The sequence below is a fragment of the Vipera ursinii genome (assembly GCF_947247035.1).
Source record: "Vipera ursinii genome assembly, chromosome: 3".
Lineage (NCBI taxonomy): Eukaryota > Metazoa > Chordata > Lepidosauria > Squamata > Viperidae > Vipera > Vipera ursinii.
Genome location: NC_139516.1, coordinates 32,730,420 through 32,753,757, shown reverse-complemented (window position 1 = coordinate 32,753,757; position 23,338 = coordinate 32,730,420). Strand labels below are relative to the sequence as shown.

The 23,338-nt window shown below is 38.4% G+C and overlaps 1 protein-coding gene across 1 annotated transcript in view; it reads left to right on the top strand.

Moving 5' to 3' along the window:
• The first annotated feature begins 448 nt into the window (after positions 1-448).
• The window catches only part of RBL1 (RB transcriptional corepressor like 1), a 34,411-nt gene continuing 11,521 nt past the window's right edge, over positions 449-23,338 (top strand). Inside the window, exons 1-19 of the mRNA XM_083359252.1 lie at positions 449-609; positions 1,256-1,389; positions 4,801-5,001; positions 5,389-5,453; positions 5,542-5,670; positions 5,776-5,936; positions 7,907-7,956; positions 8,468-8,645; positions 9,300-9,466; positions 11,741-11,853; positions 12,540-12,643; positions 13,131-13,268; positions 14,600-14,764; positions 14,957-15,092; positions 17,254-17,490; positions 18,128-18,333; positions 20,412-20,588; positions 21,684-21,755; positions 21,881-21,956. Coding sequence (XP_083215378.1) covers positions 460-609; positions 1,256-1,389; positions 4,801-5,001; positions 5,389-5,453; positions 5,542-5,670; positions 5,776-5,936; positions 7,907-7,956; positions 8,468-8,645; positions 9,300-9,466; positions 11,741-11,853; positions 12,540-12,643; positions 13,131-13,268; positions 14,600-14,764; positions 14,957-15,092; positions 17,254-17,490; positions 18,128-18,333; positions 20,412-20,588; positions 21,684-21,755; positions 21,881-21,956 — 2,659 coding nt within the window. The 5' untranslated portion in view covers positions 449-459. The remainder of the gene's footprint in view (positions 610-1,255; positions 1,390-4,800; positions 5,002-5,388; positions 5,454-5,541; positions 5,671-5,775; positions 5,937-7,906; positions 7,957-8,467; positions 8,646-9,299; positions 9,467-11,740; positions 11,854-12,539; positions 12,644-13,130; positions 13,269-14,599; positions 14,765-14,956; positions 15,093-17,253; positions 17,491-18,127; positions 18,334-20,411; positions 20,589-21,683; positions 21,756-21,880; positions 21,957-23,338) is intronic.

The following is a 23,338-nucleotide window of genomic DNA, read 5'->3' as shown; positions in this document are numbered from 1 at the left end:
GCCAGCTGAGGAATTCTGGGAGTTGAAGTCCACAAGTCATCAAAGGGCCAAGTTTGAGGACCCCTGCTCTAAGCCAGGCGTTTAAAACCAAGAACCGACCTCTCGCGCCGTGTTTCTCGTTAACTGTGCCCAAGGAGAGGAACGACAAACGTCGTGTAGTTAGTTGGCACAATACAGGAGCCACAAACTAGCAAAGTACACTGCGCGAACCTCACTCGTAGTCCACACTTATGCATATGGAGGGTACGCACAACACAACGACGACGTACGTTTGTTTCCCCAGGAGACCAGGCAGGCATAGCGGCCGAAGGCTCCGACCCGCCGTCTCGCGTAGCCGAGGAAGGGGGCGGGGCGGAAGGGGCGTCACCTTGGCCATTACAGGTTGAGGGTTTTGGCGCGCTCGGCAGAAAGCATTGTGGGTAAGGGGCAGCGCCTGTGGCTGCGGGAACGGTTGCTCTCATGTCGCAGGAAGGAGAGGAGGCTGCCGCTGGGCAGTGCCCTGTCCGGGCCGCCCTCGACCATTTGTGTCAGGAACTCAATCTGGACGTTGACAGCGCTTCGGAAGCCCTTCGGGATTTCACAGCCTTGCGGGGCACCTACAGCCTTGAGGTGGGATGCGGCTTGTCTGTCAAGGAAGGGATGGTAGCCGGGTGGCTGGCTGACTGACTGACTGATTCCTGCAGCTGGTTAAATGCTCTGGTGGCAACGCTGTGCCGGGGCTTCCTGGTTCTCGGGAGGGGGGCATAATCCAAGATAGGGGCCCCTGGGCCTCGGTAACGGTCTTGAGCGGGGCTCCCAAGTGGCCGTTCCCGAGGAGGCTTTTATTGCTGCCTTTCTCAGCACTTAACGGTGACCCAGGGACCTTCTATACGGCCTTATGGGTGGACGTCGGAAAAGATGACTGCTCGCCAGAGGTCCATGGAAGTAAGAACCGTCACTGGTGTGTGTAAATCTTCTGAGATCCATACAAGAGCCATTTAACTCAATGCAATAAATCACAGATAAGCCGGGAAAGGATTTTGACAGTGGAATACCAAGAAAAAGAGATGCAGATGGCATCTCAGAAGTGTTTATTTATTCAACTTTACATTTAGTGTTGTAAATGAAATACGTTATAAAACTTTCCTTTTTGTCTTATCAAATCAGAATTCTTCTTATTAATTTATAAAGCTTCTTGCCTTATAAAAGTGAGTATATATTCACACTACAATCAGCGTTATTAATCCTGAAGACTGTAAATAACTTATTTTTTCAGGGAGACGTTATACATTGGTTGGCTTGTGCTCTCTATGTTGCTTGCCGTAGAAGTATAGTGCCTACTGTAGGAAGTAGTTTGATGAAAGGAAATTGTGTCTCACTGACCAGAATTCTGCGTTCAGCAAAGTTAAGGTATTTTTATTTTAAACAATATTCTCTGTGCTATTCTGGTCTAAAGTTGCAATAGAAATATTAAATTCAGTTCAAAGCTTGCATAAATGAATGCCTACTCTTATTGTTTACTCCTGATATAGATGACTAATATTTCCAACTGAGAATTGCACCGAACTTGGTATCTGCACTTTGGTTAATGTTATCACAATGATTATTTAATAATTGTTGCCTAAATCAAGCATCCTCACAATTTTTGTTGGTGATATTAATATTATGTAAACAGTTCAGTGTAATGTATTTACCGTTTCTTATTAAAGATCAGAGGCAGCATGGAAAAGGGGCATAGTAATTATATTAACTGACTTAACAAATCACTCTAAGCCATGGTGTGTTCTAAGGAATAAGGAACAATGACTGTCTTTACAGCAAATGGTTGGATGATTTGGGAGGGGGCTTGCCAACTATTGTCCCCCTGTCATGGTCCGATCATTATCTCCTGCGGCTGGTCTTCCGCTGTGTCACCCCCCACCGCCGGGCTGTGGAACCAACCTGGTGGTTCCATCCCAGGCACCTAATGGACCCAGAATGGTTCCAGATGGTGCTTGGGTCCTTACCTATCTCCCTCACTCACAGCCCGGTCGATGCCTTGGTGGATGCCTGGGAAGGGGTGGCCACCAAGGCACTCGACCGTGTTGTACCCTTGCGACCCCAGACCCGGCACAGATCCCGTTGGGCTCCATGGTTTTCTGTGGAGCTCCGGGAGATGAAGCGTCGGAGACGGGGTCTAGAGAGCGGCTGGAAATCCACCCGATCTGAATCTGACCGATTGCGACTAAGAGCCTTCACAAGGTCTTACCTTGCTGCGATGAGGACGGCGAAGTCTAATTACTTCGCTGCCCTCATCGTGTCCGCAGATAATCGCCCAGCCGCCCTGTTTAGGGTGACTCGCTCTCTCCTTAATCGGGAGATGAGGGAGGAACCCTTGCAGGGATGGGCTGAGGAGTGTAGTCATCATCTGGTGGACAAAATCGCTCAGATCCGGACCGGTTTGGACTCTGACTGGGCAGTCTGACATGGAGGAATCAAGCGGTCTTGAGCATGTTATCTGGACTGAGTTCGACCCTGTTTCCCCCGATGACGTGGACAGGATCATGAGGAGACTGAGCTCCACCACTTATTTACTGGACCTGTGCCCCTCCTGGCTGGTTTATGCGGCTCGGGAGGAGACACGAGGCTGGTTCCAGGCAGTAATATCTGCTTCCTTGGAGGAGGGTATCTTTCCCACTGCCTTGAAGGGGGCGGTAGTGAGACCCCTCCTCAAGAAGCCTGACCTGGACCCGGCTGTTTTAAATAACTACCGTCCGTTCTCCAACCTTCGCTTTTTGGCGAAGGTTGTTGAGAGTGTGGTGGCGCATCAGCTTCCTCTGTTCCTGGAGGAAACTGATTATCTTGACCCGTACCAATCGGGTTTCAGGCCCGGGTACAGCACGGAGACGGCATTGGTCGCACTGGTGAATGATCTCTGGCGGGCTCGGGACAGGGGATGTTCCTCTGTCCTACTTCTTTTAGACCTCTCAGCGGCTTTCGATACCATCGACCATGGTATCCTACTGCAGCGTCTCAGGGGGTTGGGAGTGGGAGGCACTGTTTTACGGTGGTTCTCCTACCTCCTGGGCCGCTCACAGTCGGTGTTGACGGGAGGGCAGAGGTCCGCCCCGAGGTCTCTCATTTGTGGAGTCCCTCAGGGGTCGGTCCTCTCTCCCCTCCTGTTCAACATCTACATGAAACCGCTGGGCGAGCTCATTTGTGGTTTCGGGGTGGGGTATCATCAGTTCAATGATGATACCCAACTTTTTCTTTCCACCCTGAACCAACCCATTGATGCACTCGACGTGATGTCCCGTTGCCTGGAGGCGGTCTGGGTTTGGATGGGGAGAAACAGGCTTCGTCTCAATCCTGCCAAGACTGAGTGGCTGTGCATACCGGCATCTCGGGTTAACCAGGCTGTTCCATCACTAATGATGGGGGGTGAGGTGTTACTCCCCGTCGATAGGGCTCGCAACTTGGGTGTCCTCTTGGATTCACGGCTCAATTTTGAAGACCATATAGGAGCCGTGACCAGGGGGGCTTTTGCTCAGCTTCGTCTGGTGCGCCAGTTGCGGCTCTATCTGGACCGAGATGCCCTACGCACAGTCACCCATGCCCTCGTGACCTCTCGGCTAGACTACTGCAACGCTCTCTACATGGGGCTGCCCTTGAGGACCACTCGGAGGCTTCAGTTGGTGCAGAATGCAGCCGCACGAGTTGTTATGGGAGTTTCCCGATACTCCCGTGTAACACCTCTTCTCCGTGAGCTGCATTGGCTTCCGGTTGCCCTTTGGGTGAGATTCAAGGTGCTGGTAATGACCTATAAAGCTCTAAATGGCTTGGGTCCGGATTATCTAAGGGAATACCTGCTGCCGGCATCAACTTCCCATCGTCCTGTGCGCTCCCACAGGGAGGGCCTTCTCAGGGTACCACCGGTTAAGGAATGCTGGCGGGTTATTCCCAGGGGAAGGGCGTTCTCTGTGGGCACGCCGGCCCTATAGAACCAACTTCCCACGGAACTCAGGACTGCCCCTGACCTTCGCTCATTTCTCCGGGACTTGAAAACCTGGTTCTTCGAGCTGTCTGGCCCAGACTGAGGGGTTTTAACTAATTTAATTTAATTGGGTTTTAGTTTAACTTCAGGGACTGTAATTTAATCATAGTTTTAACTGATTTTAATTTTGTATGTTATGTATTTTAATTTTCCCTGTAAACCGCCCTGAGTCCTACGGGAATAGGGTGGTATATAAATTTAAATAATAAATAAAATAAATAAATAAATAAAATGTCTTTATGGTAATTTATAAGCCACAATAATTAAGTTAATACAGTATGCTAAGCCAAAAGCAAAATTATAACTTAAAGTCATTGTTAAAAATAGCACAGAGACTTGACCTTGTTTTTCATTAAGGATTCCAAAGAAAGAATAACATAATGATTAATATATTTGAAACAAGTCTTTTTTGATAGTAGGTGGTTTGGTCAGGTAATTAAATATTGTTATAATGTGATTTTTGTTTGATTTAGTGTATAGCCTGAATCCAGCTATTGTTATTGTATTCAATAAACCATTGTTCAACAAATTAGTGCAAGCAAATACACTGAGTAATGCTAATCACCATTTTTCACACTAGTCTATTTTACAGGATTATAATTAGCTGTTTTAGTCATGTTTACCTAATTACTGTGATATTAATATAGTGCCTTATTTCACACAACAGTTCTAGTGAAGTCTGCATTTTCAGCTGCGTTTATTAAATCATATTAAGTGATATGCATTGTTATAAAATAGACTGGAATGTCTACAGAAATTAAATAAAGCTATATTTTTTTTCTTTTAAGCTTAATTCAGTTTTTTAGTAAAATGAAAAAATGGATGGACATGTCAAACCTGTGTCAAGAATTTCGAGAGAGAGTAGAGAAGTTGGAGAGAAACTTTGAAGTGGCCACAGTAATATTCAAAAAATATACTCCAATCTTTTTAGATATATTTAAAAATCCTTATGAAGAACAACCTAAGTTTCAGAGGAGCAGAAAACAAAGGTAGATGTTCAAAAGTTTTGTGGTATTTTGGATTTCATGTTGCAAAAAATAAAAATAAAGTGAGCAATGGAAGTATGTAATCTTATAAAATTTATTGGTATGTTTCTTGGCAGACTCCAGACACATGTTTCTCAATAATGTAATTGAGAAAGTAAAGGGCTTGTGTAATATGGTGTGAACCTTTTAATGGAATATTGTATTACAAAAACATGGAGACAATAGGATTGGTATGGTAGCAAATGCTTGAACATACCAAAATGATGTTTTAAGATAAAGTTGGTATAATCATTTATGGCCCTTTTTAAATTTAATAGAATCTAAATCTGTGTGATTTTCAGTAATTCTAAGTAATAATTTGGAAGTAAAATGAGACTTCTCTTCCAATAGACGGGTTCCCTGTAGTGCTAAAGATCTATTCAACTTCTGCTGGACTCTGTTTGTCAACGCAAAGGGTAATTTATAATGGTTTAATTTTATTCCTATTTTTTAATGAAATGTTTAGCTCTGTAGTTGAATAACTTGATGCATTCTGTTTTAAAGGTAATTTCAGTATGATTGGAGATGATCTAGTGAACTCATATCATTTACTTTTATGCTGCTTGGATGTGATTTTTGCAAATGCACTTTTGTGTCCATATAAAAAAGATTTAATAAATCCATCTTTCAAAGGTATGTTCCTGATTATATTCTCCCAACTACAATGCAAAGTTTTAATTTGTTTTTAAAAGTGAATGCATATTAAATGTATGGAACTTTCCTTTTATTTTTTTTAAGGTTTGCCAGAAGACTTTCATACAACTGACTCCAAACCTTCTGAAAGGCCACCATGCATTATTTCTACACTGTGTGAATTACATGATGGACTTTTGGTAGATGCCAAAGGCATAAAAGAACATTACTTTAAACCATATATTTCAAAGCTCTATGATAGGAAGGTATACAGTCAAAAGTAATTACTAATCATGTAGTTGTGTTTGAAGTTTTTATTGCTAGGAAAAGAAAATTTTTCTGGAATGTTTAATGAATATTTGGAAATGTAATGTACTGTCAAATATTTAGTTATGAACCACAGTCTTTTAACTCTTCTATGTTGTGGCACTGTATTTGCTTTGTCCCCAAAAAAACTTTTTTCTGCTGCCTTTGATCAGAAGTTAGAAACACTCTGCCTTTTGTACTACTTAGTGCTATGAAACAATTCTAGTATTACAAGCAACCCTTCTGCTAGCACTATTACATAGTCCTAATGTATTACAATATGATATCTTCACCAACATGATATTTCCCGGAAGTATGGACTTCTGGAACTCTCAGCATTCTCCCCCAGTATTACCATAACTGAGAATTCTGGGAATTCAAGGACAATAAAGGTGAACAGTGCTTAGGTTGGAACTTGCAATATAAATAGTTAAAATTAAAGAAATGCTAGGTCTGGTAGTTGATTATGTTTTCTGTATTGAAGGTATCTACAAAGAAAGCAGTTATAGTGTGGTTCTGTTTAGTAATAGAGTACATACCACAGTTCATTTTGTGATAATGTTTGAAATTACGTCACTGAAAAAAGTGACTTATGACCATTTTTCACACTTACAACCATTGCAGCATCCCCATGGTGATGATCAAAATTCAGATGCTTGGCAACTGACTCATATTTATGACAGTTGCAGTGTCCCGGGGTCATGTGATAAACTTTTTGTGACCTTTTGAAAAACAAAGTTAATGGGGAAACCAGATTCATTTAACAACTACGTTACTAACTTAACCGTGGTAAGAAAGGTCGTAAAATTAGCAACAGAAATTTGGGGCTCAATTGTGGTCATAAATCAAGGACTATCTGTATTGCAATCCAGTTCAGATGCTTGGCAACTGACACACATTTATGACAGTTGCAGTGTCCCAGGGTCATGTGATCCATTTTTTGAGACCTGAAAAACAAAGTCAGTGGGGAAGCCACATTCACTTAACTATGTTACTAACTTAATGACTAACTTAATTCATAATGAGCCACCACTGAAAACTACTTTTAAAAGTAATAATAATAGACCTTTCAATTTCCTAATTATTGCAAAGGTGAAGAGAGGAACTAAATGTAGTTTTTGAGCATTATGAACCAACATAATGCCAATTATGCAAACAGTATTGTGGTTTAATAAGCCAAGACAGATGCCTTGTTATGACATTCCCAGGTTATCTTCATCTTTTATGAGGTAGTTATATAGGAGATTTTTGTGTGGTTATGCTTTGTTTAGACTATGTAACAAAATATGTGATTGGAAAATGTTCATACAGATTCATAGGGCTTAGGGAAGCGAGTTAGGTGATGGTACTTTCTGAATAATCATTAAAAGAAGGTACATGTGTTCTTTATGTTTCAGAAAAGCATAAAAATCAGGTTTATTTTAGTTGGCAAGTTGTTGTTGTTGTTGTTGTTAGTTGCGAAGTCGTGTCCGACCCATCGCGACCCTATGGACAATGTTCCTCCAGGCTTTCCTGTCCTCTGCCATCTTCTGGAGTCCATTTAAGCTCACGCCTACTGCTTCAGTGACTCCATCCAGCCACCTCATTCTCTGTCGTCCCCTTCTTCTATTGCCCTCGATCTTTCCCAGCATTAGGCTCTTCTCCAGTGAGTCCTTCCTCCTCATTAGGTGGCCAAAGTATTTGAGTTTTAGCTTCAGGATCTGGCCTTCTAAAGAGCAGTCAGGGTTGATCTCCTCAGTTGGCAAGTTATTAACGGCTAAATATTTATGTTTTGATAATCAGCAGAGGAAAACACTGCTTGTTAATGATTCTGAGTAAATAATACTTTCTGTACAAAGTTACCCGAACTACAACAAACTACATAGGCTGTCAGAAAATAATCTGATATCTTGTCTTTGTTTATCTGCTTCTGCTTTTCTAATGATTTTAGATTTTAAAAGGAGATTGTCTTTTGGATCCAAGCAACTTCGTAAATAACAAGTAAGTGTTTTATTTAATCACACTGTTTAAAGTATATATTAAAATATTCCAAAAGTGGCTGTTCTGTGTGACTTTAGCATGCAAATTACATTGATTTTGAGTAACAAGTATGGTAGCTGTGGGAATAATTGCTCGTTGGATTTTTAAAACTAATGTTTTTACTGTTGTCTCTGGGATATATGGGGAATTGCTATTGGGGAGTATTTATGAATGTTAGATGAAACCATATTATTACCTGAACAAGCTATGGATAGGATTTAGGGAATTTATGTTAGATTTCTAGTCCTAGAAATAAAAAATCTTCAAAACAACCCCATTGAATCAGAGAGTTTCCAGCACCATGAAAGAAGATTGGAGTTTTAAAGGTCTTTATATAATACCAGTTGCAGATGCTTCATTTCCCCTGCTACCACATCAATGTATTCTTTTTCAAAAATCAGCAACAAGATAAGGATGAGTGTATATTAATAAGGAATAATAATTCAACATTACATATTGCTTGATTTTTCAGCAAGGCCCTGAATAAAGAATATGAAGAATATGTTCTCACAAAAGGTGATTTTGATGAAAGGGTTTTCTTGGGAACAGATGCAGAAGAAGAAATTGGAACACCTCAAAAATATTGTGCAGCTACACCAGGTGGGAATATAAGAGCTCATGTTGAATGTCATCTTCAACAGCATTTGGAGGTAATTTTAGTTTTGTTTTAAGCAAATATACTAGTTATAGCATTAAACAATAACCAGGATGGAATAATTTTAGCTTAGTCATTCCAACAGTTATAAAAGTTTTGAAAAAATGAATTCTTTCTATAGTGTTCTCAGATCAACCACTGAAATAATTCATCTGTTTTACTGCAGTTAAATGAATATTATTGCCAAATATGTAGAAAATATTTTGAACGTACTGCAAAACTATCATTTATTTGATTTTCAGAAGTAAAGAAATGTATTGTGAAAGGATATCTAGGTTCACCAACTGAAAATTAAGGTTTATTTCCACCATGATGAAGGCTTGTCATGCTAGCTGAAACCAATCATTTTACAGATCATACATAACTCATTATGCATGTTATTGAGAGATTTGGAGGGAGGGGGAAGCGGTTGTGTGAGGAAGAGCAGTATTAATCTCTGCCCATTTCAGAAATAGCTGAAACTCCATAGTTTTTGGCACTAAAGACCTGCCATGGGAAAGTCTCAAAATGAATCTGTTGTGATGCTGTAATGTCTCTGCACAATATAAATGATTTCTGAAGAGCTGTTTCTAATTGTTGAAATTTATATAGTCATGTTAGACTATGCAGTTTCCAAAACAATTTAAACAAGATTTTGTTTGACTTTCAGAAAAGATCTTTTGCACCGTCAACCCCTTTAACTGGTAGGAGCTACCTAAAAGAGAAGGAATCAGTAATTACTCCAGTTGCTTCTGCAACACAGAGTGTGAGCCGGTTACAAAGTATTGTAGCTGGGTTGAAAAATGCACCAAGTGAACAGCTTGTAGCTATTTTTGAGTAAGTTGTATTACATTTATCTTCTATGTTGCTCATATCTCTAATTTCTGATTCATCTTTGATGATAATTTAGAACATTTGATATTTTATTTGATAATAAATAACCATGCTATGTTTCTTGAATTGTAACCTCTAATGTTAAAGGGCAAATTATTTGAAATTTTAGATATTTTGAAAAGCAATGTGCAATGTCATTATTTAAAGAACAAATAATTATGTTATGTTTATGTTTATGGGGCTGCCCTTGAGGACCACCCGGAAGCTCCAACTGGTACAGAATGCAGCCGCGAGAGTTGTGTTGGGAGTCTCCCGATACTCCCATGTTACACCTCTGCTCCGTGAGCTGCATTGGTTACCAGTTGCCTTCCGGGTGAGATTCAAGGTACTAGTAATGGTATTCAAAGCCTTACATGGCAGGGGTCCGGAGTACCTGAGGGAACACCTGCTGCCGGCATCGATTTCCCTCCGCCGTGTGCGCTCCCACAGAGAGGGCCTCCTCAGGGTGCCACCGGTCAGAGAATGTCGACTGGTGGCCCCCAGGGGGAGATCCTTCTCTGTGGGCGCCCCGGAGCTATGGAACCAGCTACCGGTTGAGCTCCGGACGGCGCCCGACCTTCGCTCCTTTCGCCGCGAGCTAAAAACATACTTTTTTGAACAAGCTGGCCTGGCCTGATGAGGGGATTGGGGGGGGGTTTGCTATTGTTATTTTATTAGGTTTTAAAGATGTATTTTAGTATGTGGGCATTTATTTAATCTTGTGTTAACTTTTGTAATTTGTATTTTTATTCTTGCCCTGTTCACCGCCCTGAGTCCTTCGGGAGAAGGGCGGTATAGAAATAGTATTAAATAAATAAATAAATAAATAAATAAATAAATAAAGGAACTATCAGTCATGTCTGAGAAACACAATTATTTTTCTATGCATTTGTAAGGTCAGGTTTTCTGTTCAGATTCTCAAATGCAGAAGCAATAGAATTTGAAAAAAAAGTGAAAACTGGAGATACAGAACTTTTTTGGGGGGCAAGAAAATATTTTGCTCATGATTTGAATGATTTGTTGGAAAGGTTAGGCAGGTTGCATGATGAAGGAGTATAGATCTGCAAATTAGTATTTTAAAAGCAAAGGTAATTGACACAGAGTGGTGTGCAAATGCTGATAAAAAGAAGGAATGTAGTATATGATTTCCTGCAAGAAATATTTTTTAAAAAACCAAAATAGCTATTTTAGTAACAAGTTTCTTATGTTCTATATAAATAAGTATGTAAGAGTAATTTGGATCCAGAAATAAGTATGTAAGAGTAATTTGGATCCAGTGAGAATAGCTTGCATATTAGCATCAAAAATAATAGGTGCTGTGGTTTTATCACAACAAGAATAAAAGAGGATTGTATTGCAAAATAAATACATGAAGGAAGAGTGGATGGAAAGGAAGGAGGAGACCGAGAAACTTGTGCATAGGTAGAATTGCTGAGATTCTCAAAAGAGAAGTTTAAAGAGCAAATGTCAGGAATGAATCAGTGTGTGTGTAAGCCAGAATGATTTGCAAGGACAGAAACATATAGAGAGTAGTATTAATATAAACTTGATTTAATATTAATTTAATTCATTTGTGGCTCAGTGGGTTAAGACGCTGAGCTTGTCGATCAGAAGGTCGGCAGTTTGGCGGGTCGAATCCCGAGTGCCGTGTAGCAGAGTGAGCGCCTGTTACTCGTCCCAGCTTCTGCCAACCTAGCAGTTCGAAAGCACGTAAAAATGCAAGTAGAAAAATAGGGACCACTACGGTGGGAAGGTAACAGCGTTCCGTGCGCCTTTGGCGTCCAGTCATGCCGGCCACATGACCACGGAGACGTCCTCGGACAAGCGCTGGCTCTTCGCCTTTGAAACGGAGATGAGCACCGGCCCCTAGAGTCGGAAACGACTAGCATGCATGTGCGGGGGAACCTTTACCTTTTTAATATTAATATAAACTAGATTTAGTCAGATTGTGTTTTTTACTTATCACCTTCCTTTAATTTCTTGCTTATTCTTACTTTTCTGCATTTGGTGTAACATTGCTTAGCTCAGAGCGGAGTAGTATAATGAGTATGAAATGTATTAATACATTCATTTAAGCATCCATTTGTTAAAATGACTATGGGAGACTTGTAAAGTTTATTATTTTAAAAAGCATTACATTACCTGTAATTTGTTTGAAATACACATTAATATTTTGTTTTAAAGAAGATGCTATTTGCCAATCATGTTTAAATTACATATTTTTATGTTCCATTATAGATCATGTATACGGAATCCTATGGAGAATATCCTGAAAGGAGTGAAAAGGATAGGTGAAATTTTCTGTCAGACTTACACTCTATCAGTCAGTGATCAACTAGTATGCCATTTAGGTAAGTATAGGAGAAAATGTGTGTGTGTCTCTCTCTGTGTGTATGTATATGTGCATGTATGGTTTTATATATATATATATATATATATATATATATATATATATATATATATATATATATATATATATATAACATTATTATTATTATTATTATTATTATTATTATTATTGTTGTTGTTATTGTTATTATTATTATTATTATAAAAACATTATTGTAGTGCAGTATTTACCTGCTGATGTTTCTGAACAAATAGGCAGATTTAACAAATTTTGTATACCTCTGTATTCCAAACCAAAAGGAATCTGTATGATAAGTGCCACTGCTCTTTCATATCCTAATATGAAATTTGAAATATGTTACAGTGTCTGTTATTTGACAATTCTGGCATATATTTATCCACTGCTTTGATACTGGGTTTTTCTAACATTAAATATTTCCTGCATTTATAGGCCTATATTCATTTACTCAAATGCAGATGCTATAAGCAGTGGAATTTGTTTTTTGATAATTCTACATAGAACTTATTCTTTAAGATCTGAAGCCTTTAATGCATTCTTGATCAATATGAAGTCACATACTGCTTTATGGAAAAATTGCAGATAAACTGGACAAGGTTTTAAGTATTAACCTTTTTATTTAGGTATTATTTATCATTAAATATTATCAATATTTGGCTCAATTTTCAGATTTTGCTCTTCACCGATTAAAATTGGCAGAAATTTTATATTATAAAAGCTTGGAAACTATAATGATACAAGAAAAGCGAAGGCTGCCTGGAAAAGACATGTCTGTAAGTTCAGAACTATGGAGAAAAATACATTAGAACACTTAAAAAAATCAAACAGGGTTTTATAATTCACTTGTTATTTGCTGTAATAGTTTTCTCATTCTGAAAATAGACTTTGGCTTAAACGTATAATCTTATATAAGGTTCTTTGATGGAGCACATGATGAAAAGAGCTCATAAGTAAGTTTTAGCATTTCTGAAGGTGCTAACCTTGTCAATTTTTTGAGAATCAACAATTCTGTAATTGAACCAAAGATCAGTATAAAGTAGCTTGAGCACATAAGTCATTGTTTATATTATTTTTCCTCCAGTTCATTTTCTCCTTTAGATCAGCGGTCCCCAACCTGTAAGATGTTAGAGATTCTCATTAAATCTAACCCCAGATCATTCCAAAGAATCGATTTGGCATCCCAAATATTTTTAAGAATTTAAAAATAAATGATATAATTTTGTATGATTATAGGTTTCAAATATTTTTTCTTCTTTCTAGACCATTTTAGAGCAAGATATTTTCCATTGCTCTTTGCTTGCATGTTGTTTTGAAATAGTGCTGTTTGCATATCGATCACCAAGAACTTTTCCCTGGATCATTGATATTCTTAATGTCAAGCCATTCCATTTCTACAAGGTAAGCATAGAAAAAGCATTGATCTTTACCCAAGATGACCTCAGTTTTTCCATGTTATCAATCAGCAAGCCCTGTTTTGTTTCATTTGTCATTCTATAATAGATAGCAACCAGTTCCAGCTCTTTTTGTATGTATCAGTATAATCCACAGTTGATACTGAATTACTTACAAAAATGAACTGCAGTATCAACCAGCACCAAAAGAAATTGGCAACTAATAAAAAAGGCATAACTGGATTATAGTTGACTTGCATTAGAGGTCAGCCTTATTTAGCTGTCCTGTTGGGGATCAACAATTCCTCCACTAAGTAAAGAGGTTGCTGAATGGGAAATCATGTGACCGTGACTGCTTTCACTGAGCCTTTGGTGGTGCAATAGTTAGAATGCAATATTGCAGGCTAATTCTGCTGACTGCCAGCAGTTCAATCCTAACCCACTCAAGGTTGACTCACCCTTCCATCCTTTTGAGGTTGGTAAAATGAGGACCCAGATTGTTGGGGGCAATATGCTGTTGCTTAGAGAGTGCTGTAAAGCACTATCAAACAGTATAAGTCTAAGTGCTATTGCTATTCTGGTTGGAAAGAGACAACACTTCTCAGTTTCACATCTTTGGGTTTTTTTTGCCTTCTAACTTCTCCATTTAGAATATCTGCTTACTGTCTTGCACACATCAAAAGCAATGTGATGCAAACAACCTACAGTACTCTCTGAAATCTCTTCCTATCTAATCTACTATGCAGGGAAGTGGGGAACAAACAATATCTGTAGGCAGTTTCTTCTTTGTCTATTTCCTATCACCAACTTCCCCCCTGCTCTGCTCAGTGGGTTGGGGTGCAGAAGGTCAGTCACAAGATAATGCATACTGACTGTAACGGCAATCACATAACTGGAGGATGCTGTGAAGGTGACATATGGTTGTAAATTGGCCATAATGTTGCTTTTTCATCATTATGGTATCTTTGAGTGGTTGCTGAATGAGTGGTCAATAAACAAGGACTAGTTGGATCTACCAAATTACATACAGATTAGTTTAATCATAATAACAGTTCCTATTCTATCCTGAGCTCTTATTATAAAATTGAAGCTGCTTATTTTTCTGGAAAACATTGAAGTGCTTATGGTATGCAAGAAAGTGGTTCTACGTAAGGTCTTTTAAAAATTATTCTGGGCAAAATAAATATTTTAAACAATCATTTACTGTGAAAAAATTCAAAGGAATGCATTCATTTGTAAAATGAAACTCACATGAAATATTTTGTGCTCCTGCATTGGGATAGATAAAAGTTAGATTTGTATTATGTGTATGTGACTAAATTAATTGTTGCACTCAAGGTGATTGAAGTATTGATCCGTTCAGAAGAAGGTCTCTCAAGAGATATGGTAAAACATCTCAACAGCATTGAGGAACAGATACTTGAAAATCTAGCCTGGAGAGAAGACTCTGTACTTTGGGATGCCCTTCAAGCCTCAGAAGAAGAGGTTCCTCGCTGTGAAGAAGTATGCTGTCAAGTAAACAATTCATATTTAAAGCATGGAAATTATTCAGATCTTTCAAATTTGAAAAACTGAAAATACTGCATGATTAAAAAATGTTAAGGCTCAATTCCTTGTATTAAAGAGACGAGTTATAACAGAATTGTAAAACAGTATGATTTTTGCCTTTTGAAATTGTTAACTTTTCTTGTCCAGGTAATATTTCCAAGTAATTTTGAAACAGGAAATGGAGCGAAAGGATTAGGATACCTTCCCATGATGCCAGCATCTCCTATTGTGCACCCCAGAGTAAAAGAGGTTCGGACAAATCATGAGGGCAATCATAGACGAGGTAAGTTGAAGTATTATATTTTATATCTAAAAGAACATCTTGCTTAGGTACAGTGATAGAATTAGATCTAATTAAAAGTCCAGAAGAAATGTATTTCAATCTTTCTGAAAACCATGCAACTTAAAGCTTTTTTAGCTCAATTTCATTAGTGTTATAATACTTCTACACTTAAATATTGGTTGTAGAAAACATCCAAAGAAAATCAGGAAAGGATATGAGCATGGAAATAAGAAAATTAGACTGTGAAAAGAGAACTGGATATTTTGTAACTAAGCTTGTTTGAATTATCATCTCCATCCAGTTCTCCACTGTGACATACCAACGCTGTCCACCTGTATATAGGCAGTAAAGGAAATACTGTTGAAAACAGTGAGACTAGCTGCAGATATGGATGTGGGCTGATGCTGCTGAGCTGATGATGCATCAATTAGCTATTTCAGTGCAGCAGTGACAGGGAAAACGTATCTTTAAGTCAGTTTAGATTCCTAGCAACTGCTCCCTGCAGGTTTGCAGTATTTGGCAGCATTTTTCAGAAGAGGCTTACTAGGTCTTTCTTCCTAAGGCTGAGAGAAGTGACTGCCCTAAGGTTACCCAGCTGACTTGTGCCCCAAGTGAGGCTAGAATTCAGTTTCCTAGTTTCTAGTCTGATATCTTAACCACTATACCAAACTGTCTCTCAGCAGTATCTCAAATACATTAGGTACGTTTCTGCATATGTATCAATCCAATATGGGCCTTCCTTGTCCAGTCCTTGCAAGAAACCCAGTTTTTTTAGCATCAAAATATACCAATTGTACTTTCAAAGACCCCCAACAATTACATACTCAAGATTAAAGGAGATGTTCACATGCTGTTCTTCTATTATGATTATAGGCCATGATCTGTTAGCAGTGGCCTTCTAGATGGGACAGACTTGTCTTAAAAGAATTAATGGCCATAATGTGATATCAGAATAAGGACAAAGTAATATCTGAACATTTCAACTTCTCAAGTCATTAAAGTGACTGTTTTTTTTTTTGAAAAATGCAGTTTTAATAACGCAATTGAAAAGGTTGCTGGACTCACATCAGAAAATTTCAAGCAATCTTGAAGTCTCCACAAACACAATGAATTTTAACACATTACAGTTATTAATTGATAAGATACTTGTAATCTTCTCATATGTAGCCTGCATCAGTAAAACCCCTGCTGTTCCCTCTCACCATCCCATATTAAATCCTACATCAGTCTAGTTAGTTCATGATTTGATGAAAATGGCTGCATCTCATGAAAACTCATACCTTTCAATAAAATGCGTTAGAGAAAGTGCAACCAAATTGAAATGACAATAATTGGTATCAGGAAATGGATTCTAAAGCCACATGAAAGGAGGCTGAGTAACAGCCATGATTTTCACTGCCCTTTGGGAGGGGAATTCTAAATGAGTGAATTCTCAAAGAAGAGATCCTTCAGATAATGTCTCTTCATTCCTTATTTTATACAAACTGGGTATACTACATTTTCTAGTAAATTCCTTGGTTTGTATAGAAATGTAAAATTCAGTTTAGATATAAATGTGACTGCATATTTAAACTGAAAAAAAATTCCAGTGGAATATTTTGCCACCGATCAGAGAATGTCGATTGGTGGCCCCCAGGGGGAGATCCTTCTCTGTGGGCGCTCCGGAGCTGTGGAATCAGCTACCGGTAGAGCTCCGGATGGCGCCCGATCTTCGCTCCTTTCGTCGCGATCTCAAGACATTTTTGTTTGTACAAGCTGGCCTAGCCTGATGGGGATCGGTGGGGTTGTTTTATCTTTGGTCTTTTAATTTTATCTTGGGGTTTTTAGAATTGCACTTCTATTGTTTTTAACTAGGGCAATTGTTTAATCTCTTTTTAATGTTTGTGTTTGCTATTTTATTCTGCCCTGTGAACCGCCCTGAGTCCTCAGGGAGAAGGGCGGTATATAAATGTTATTAAATTAAATTAAATTAAATTAAATTATAGTGTTATAATTTATTGTAAAATGAAAACTAATTTTATTATAAGATTACAGAAATATTATATGACCTTAAGTGTTCTATTTTTGAACATTGTCTAGTTTATGTAGTTCCGAATGCAAAAAGATTTTTGTCCCTCTGATCTACTGCGTTTTGAATTAATGCTTTTCTTTTTTCTTTTAGATTTGCAGCTATTGTCTCCAATCTCCATTCATGACCGTTACAATTCACCTATGGCAGGAAGTGCTAAAAGAAGGCTTTTTGGAGATGAAAGCCCTCCTACAAAATCTGTAGAAAAAAAATATGCTGAAGGAATAAAACTGAAAACAGACAAGCATATGTCTGTTTCACCTGATGAAATTGCTCTAACTATGGCACAAACTACAGTAACAAGACAGAAAGTAACAATCCCATTACATGGTAGGTATGAAATAATACAGTTTTTGTTAGAATTTTTAATGGCAAAGGGTAATGGTAGTGAACATTTCTGGAGTGAAACATTTGTCTTAAATAACTGATATAGATATGAAAAAGAGCAAATTGTTGTTTAATTTAGTGTTACTTTTTTATCAGCAGGGAGGGGGAAAGCTATTAAATAGCATTTTGTATGTTTGGTATGCAAATAATTTAGCTTCTTATCTCTGGGCATCCCTGACGAAAGTGTTGGAAATAAAATATTTCATTTGGGTAGCAAAAAGTCTTTCAGGACCTTTGGGTATAATCTTTGTAAAAATATATTGCTTTGGGGTCATCCATGGGGAAATATTGACACTATATTATGCTATATTTCCATGGGGAAATAGTGACAGTATATTATATTATGCTCCTATATCATAGGAGACAAATACAGATTAATGTAAAAACAAAATACAGTGTTTATTGAGGCAACAATGAGAAACTTCAGCAGGCCCATGAATCACCTATTCCTAAATTATGTTAATCTGTTGAAAAAATTAAGGTTGTATTAAGATGTAGAGCCTTCTGTATTGACTTATCATGCATTTTCAGAATGTTTATTCTAACCTAAGAAATGATATAACCTTTGCATGTATCTTAGGCAAAATAAATGAGACAGGAAGGATCACACTTATACCTATTGCAGTCAACTTATCTGAAGATTCTAAAGTGGACAGCTATGGACAAGTCCCACTCAGTGCTAATGCTTTAATGACTGTTTGTCCACCTCAGCCTCCTCCATGCGAACCATTTCATTCAGGAAACAAGCCAAAGAAAACTGGATCTCTAGCACTTTTTTTCAGAAAGGTAGAATGTATTTGTAAATATGTTTTGTATTAAAATATTCCACCATGACCACTAGCAGAAATCTTTCATAAAATAATCTAAGCGTATTAAAATCAGTAAAAGCTATGCAAAGTAGAGTTACTGAAAACACAACACACTTTGAAAGCTAACATGAGATGAGGAATATTCTGCTTATAATAGATAACCTCTAGAAAATAAAAATGTTTATGATAATCCAATAATTTTTATAATCATAATGAGATGAACTCAAATATGAATCCACAGTAAAATATATCTTCAGAAAGAACAAAGAATTATAAAATAGACATTTGGAAAGGTACATTTGTGCAGATCTTAGAAGCTTATAAACCAAAACAGGGAATTTAAGTGTATATCTGGGTTCAAACTCTTTGGGAAAAAGAAAATACACATAGCACCAATGTAGTATAACAACTTAAAGATCAGAAATATGTGAGGCAGACCTCAGAATTGTTATGGATGGAAACCTAAAATATTTTTATATTTGGAGTATTCTTTCCCTGGTTAAAATTCTCAAAGTGGTGTTGAAATTAGAATAAGAGAGATATCCAACAAGAATACAAGGCAATTCCTATGACTTTCATATAGTTTTCATATCAATGATAAAGAGATTAACTTTTTAAAAACTCTTTAAAAACTGATCTAATACAGTTGGTTGTGGAATCAATTTAGGATTAATTTTAAGTGGCACTCGCCACTCGATCTGGAATAGACTAATCTGACTACAGTGCGTTCAGATATAACATATACATAACTGAAAATTGCTGAGGAAGTCAAACATAGACCTATTGAACTTTAGAATAGGAAACTTGAAAAAAAGGAGATGGAGGAGAAACAAGATCAATGTTCCAGAATATTTGAGACTTATATAAAACAATAATCATAGATGCTCATCTGCAAACTAATTGCAAGTCAGAAAATATATAACAAAATAACAGAACTGGAAGGGAATTTGGAGTTCTTCTAATAATTCAACATTCTTGTCAAGCAGAACCCTATACTATTTCAGACAAATGATTGTCTTAAAAACCTCCAGTGTTAGAGCACCCACAACTTCTCAATGCAAGTTGTTCCACTGATTAATTGTTCTAATTGAACAATATCATTGTTCAGTGATACCTAATATCACTGATGATGTCATGATTAACAAGCAAAAGCAAGAAAGCTATTTAAGGTTACAAGAAAAATGGAAGTTAAAAAAAGAATACAGGCTTGCATCCTCAAAGAGCAGAAAAAACAGGGAACAAAAAGCAAACACCTGCATGCACAGATATCTGCTTGGCTAATCTGTTCTGCTTTAATTGGTAAGAAATAGGAAAGAAAAAAATTGATGAAAAAATACATCACTTAATAAAGATAAGACCCAATAGTCATGCCATATTTCTCTGGTAACTTTAGGAGTAATCTGATAGTTGCTATTTATATAGAGTTTATACAAGCTTGATAGAATTCCTATTTAAAGGCTCTTGAGTTAGTTTTCAAGATAAAAAATGATTACTATGTCTCCGTGACTTTACATATGAGCAAAACCTGCCTTTATTTTATTTATTCAATAAAAAGACTTGGGTAAAGGAGGCACTTGTGTAGGTGCTTTGCCATCTTATACACAATCAACCACGCATTTGAGTACATGGCCAACATTTCAAGAAAAGTATAAATATCTGCATAGCAATTAGTGGCTAGGGACAGTGGCTAAAGAAGGGGAAAAATGAGTTATTGAAAATTCTTCCTTGTGATTTGTTTTATTTTTTTCAGTTTTGTTTCGATTTTTTTTTACATTTTAAGTTTTATTTTACATTTTAAGTTCTATACTCTCACTTTGAACAATGTTAAGTAACTATAATGTATATAATAAAATCTCATGTTAAAAAGTCTGGATCCAGTCATTATTCAAAGTATGCCTGAAAATAATTAAATTGCACAGTAATTTTCAGCATTATATTCATAAGCTTGCAAAAATTTTAAATTAGCAGCATATACCACTACTAATTTCCAGAAGGGATTCAAATTCCTGAAAAACAAACAAAACAAAAAAACCTTAGTGTGGCATTTCCTCTTAGGTATACAATTTGGCAAGTGTTCGATTACGTGATCTATGCTCAAAATTGGATGTTTCCAATGATTTACGAGGGAAGATATGGACTTGTTTTGAATTCACTTTAGTCCACTGTACAGATCTAATGAAAGATCGACACTTAGACCAGCTACTTCTCTGTGCTTTTTATATCATGGCAAAGGTAAGAGCCTTCAAAACGTAATTTTTTAATGTTCTGAAATGAACTTTGTAATACCTTATTGTAATAAATTGCTTAAAGAACAAATGTTCTTAAAATGTTTTTCATATTCCTAGGTTCTTTGCTTCCAGGTACTCATTTTTTCCTTTGGTCAACTGAACAGGATACTGTTAGAATAGGTAGTAGGCTGTTTTCCATTATTACAACAGCACAGATGGCTATATACAAAAAAGAGTTATGCTTTGAAAATAAATTGGAAAAGGTACTTCAAAGTAGGAGCACAAATGTAGCTCCTTTTAGCAACTCTTTAAAGCAATAAAGTCTTTTCTGAAGATAATGTAGCAACTGCAGTGACCCCTAAAGAATACATTACTTTAGAGCAGGGGTGTCAAATTTGCAATGTCAGGTGACGTGTCACGATGTATCGCAACTTTTTTCCATTGCCCGCAATGGGGTGGGAGTGGTTTCGGCATGATGCATCCGGCCCATGGGCCGGCAGTTTTACACTCCTGCTTTAGAGCTATACTTGGGTTCTTGCAAGCTCTGAAATATTTTCCATTTTTTTCTGAAGTTCTGCATAGCTTCATTATATAGAAATTTGATAGATGCCCTTGCATTTTGTACACAACCAGTCCCTTTCTATAATATACTTTTAACTGCAAGTACATGTTAAATAAAAGTACTACTACTTTTTGTTATCATACAGTTGTTCCTAACAATCTCATTTCAGTTTATATCTAATGTGTCTGATTGAATCAATCTGTAATTTCTATCTTATATGAGCTTTTTAAAGTCCAAATTTATGATTATGAGAGGAAAAAAGCATCTCTAATTTGTTAGAAGTGAGAAACTGAGCAGTTGCTAAGCAAAAAAGACAAAGAATTTCTTTAAATACTTCAATTTTGTTAAGTGTGAATCCCTATGATATTTGAGATCAAAATCTTTAGCAAAGTTTCAAAAAGGAGACTAGAGAATGGGATTTTTTCCTAGTTGTGGTTATATCAAATGATCCTTCTTTGAAAATGCTGTAGAAAGCTATTTTAGGTTTATGTACAGGAACCTTTTCTTTTTAATCAGTTACAACTGTTTCTTGTTCAGGTGTCCAAAGAAGAAAGAACTTTTCAGGACATAATGAAATGTTATAGAAATCAGCCACAAGCTAATAGCTATGTAAGTATATTTCAGCATATCTATAAATATTTTGCTTTTGTTATTCAAATGCTATCTGCAAATTTAAGAATAGTTCCAATCATGCTCCCTCAAATTACAAAATCTTGCTGTCTCTTGTTCTCTAGGTATATAGAAGTGTCTTACTGAAAAAAGTACAAGCTGATGTAATAGATGTAAAGCATGAAAATATATCAAATGAAGGTAAGAGGGTGATTATGCTATACTATTTTAAGCTTACCGTATATACTTGAGTATAAGCCGAATTTTTCAGCCCACTTTTTGGGCTGAAAAACTCCACTTCGGCTTATACTCCAGTCAACAACAACAACAAAAAAGAACTTCTACCCCCGTTTGGAGAGCTGCTGCTTTCATCAAACATGGACGAAGGCAGCAGCTCTCCAAACGGGCTGCGGCGGTTTGGAGAGCTGCGCGCGCAGCTCCGCCGCCACCTCTGCAAGCCTCCGCTAAGAGAATGGGGCGGTGGAAGCTTGCCACCCATTTTCTCGGCGAAGACTTGTTTCGGGGGATCCAGCCTCTGTCACCCCCTTCTCTCAGCTGGGCAGCTGAGAGAAAGGGGCAGCAGAAGCTGCATCCCCCGAAAGAAGTCTTCGTCGCTGAGAGAATGGGCGGCAAGCTTCCCCACCCCACACTTCGCGGAGCGCTCCAACGCCTTGTTCTCTTGTCTCACGGAGACTTGTTTCGGAGGATCCAGCCTCTGTCACCCCTTCTCTTAGCTGGGCAGCTGAGAGAAAGGGGCGGCAGAAGCTGCATCCCCCGAAAGAAGTCTTCGTCGCTGAGAGAATGGGCGGCAAGCTTCCCCACCCCACACTTCGCGGAGCGCTCCAACGCCTTGTTCTCTCGTCTCACGGAGACTTGTTTCGGAGGATCCAGCCTCTGTCACCCCTTCTCTTAGCTGGGCAGCTGAGAGAAAGGGGCGGCAGAAGCTGCATCCCCCGAAAGAAGTCTTCGTCGCTGAGAGAATGGGCGGCAAGCTTCCCCACCCCACACTTCGCGGAGCGCTCCAACGCCTTGTTCTCTCGTCTCATGGAGACTTGTTTCGGAGGATCCAGCCTCTGTCACCCCTTCTCTTAGCTGGGCAGCTGAGAGAAAGGGGTGGCAGAAGCTGCATCCCCCGAAAGAAGTCTTCGTCGCTGAGAGAATGGGCGGCAAGCTTCCCCACCCCACACTTCGCGGAGCGCTCCAACGCCTTGTTCTCTCGTCTCACGGAGACTTGTTTCGGAGGATCCAGCCTCTGTCACCCCTTCTCTTAGCTGGGCAGCTGAGAGAAAGGGGCGGCAGAAGCTGCATCCCCCGAAAGAAGTCTTCGTCGCTGAGAGAATGGGCGGCAAGCTTCCCCACCCCACACTTCGCGGAGCGCTCCAATGCCTTGTTCTCTCGTCTCATGGAGACTTGTTTCGGAGGATCCAGCCTCTGTCACCCCTTCTCTTAGCTGGGCAGCTGAGAGAAAGGGGCGGCAGAAGCTGCATCCCCCGAAAGAAGTCTTCGTCGCTGAGAGAATGGGCGGCAAGCTTCCCCACCCCACACTTCGCGGAGCGCTCCAACGCCTTGTTCTCTTGTCTCAC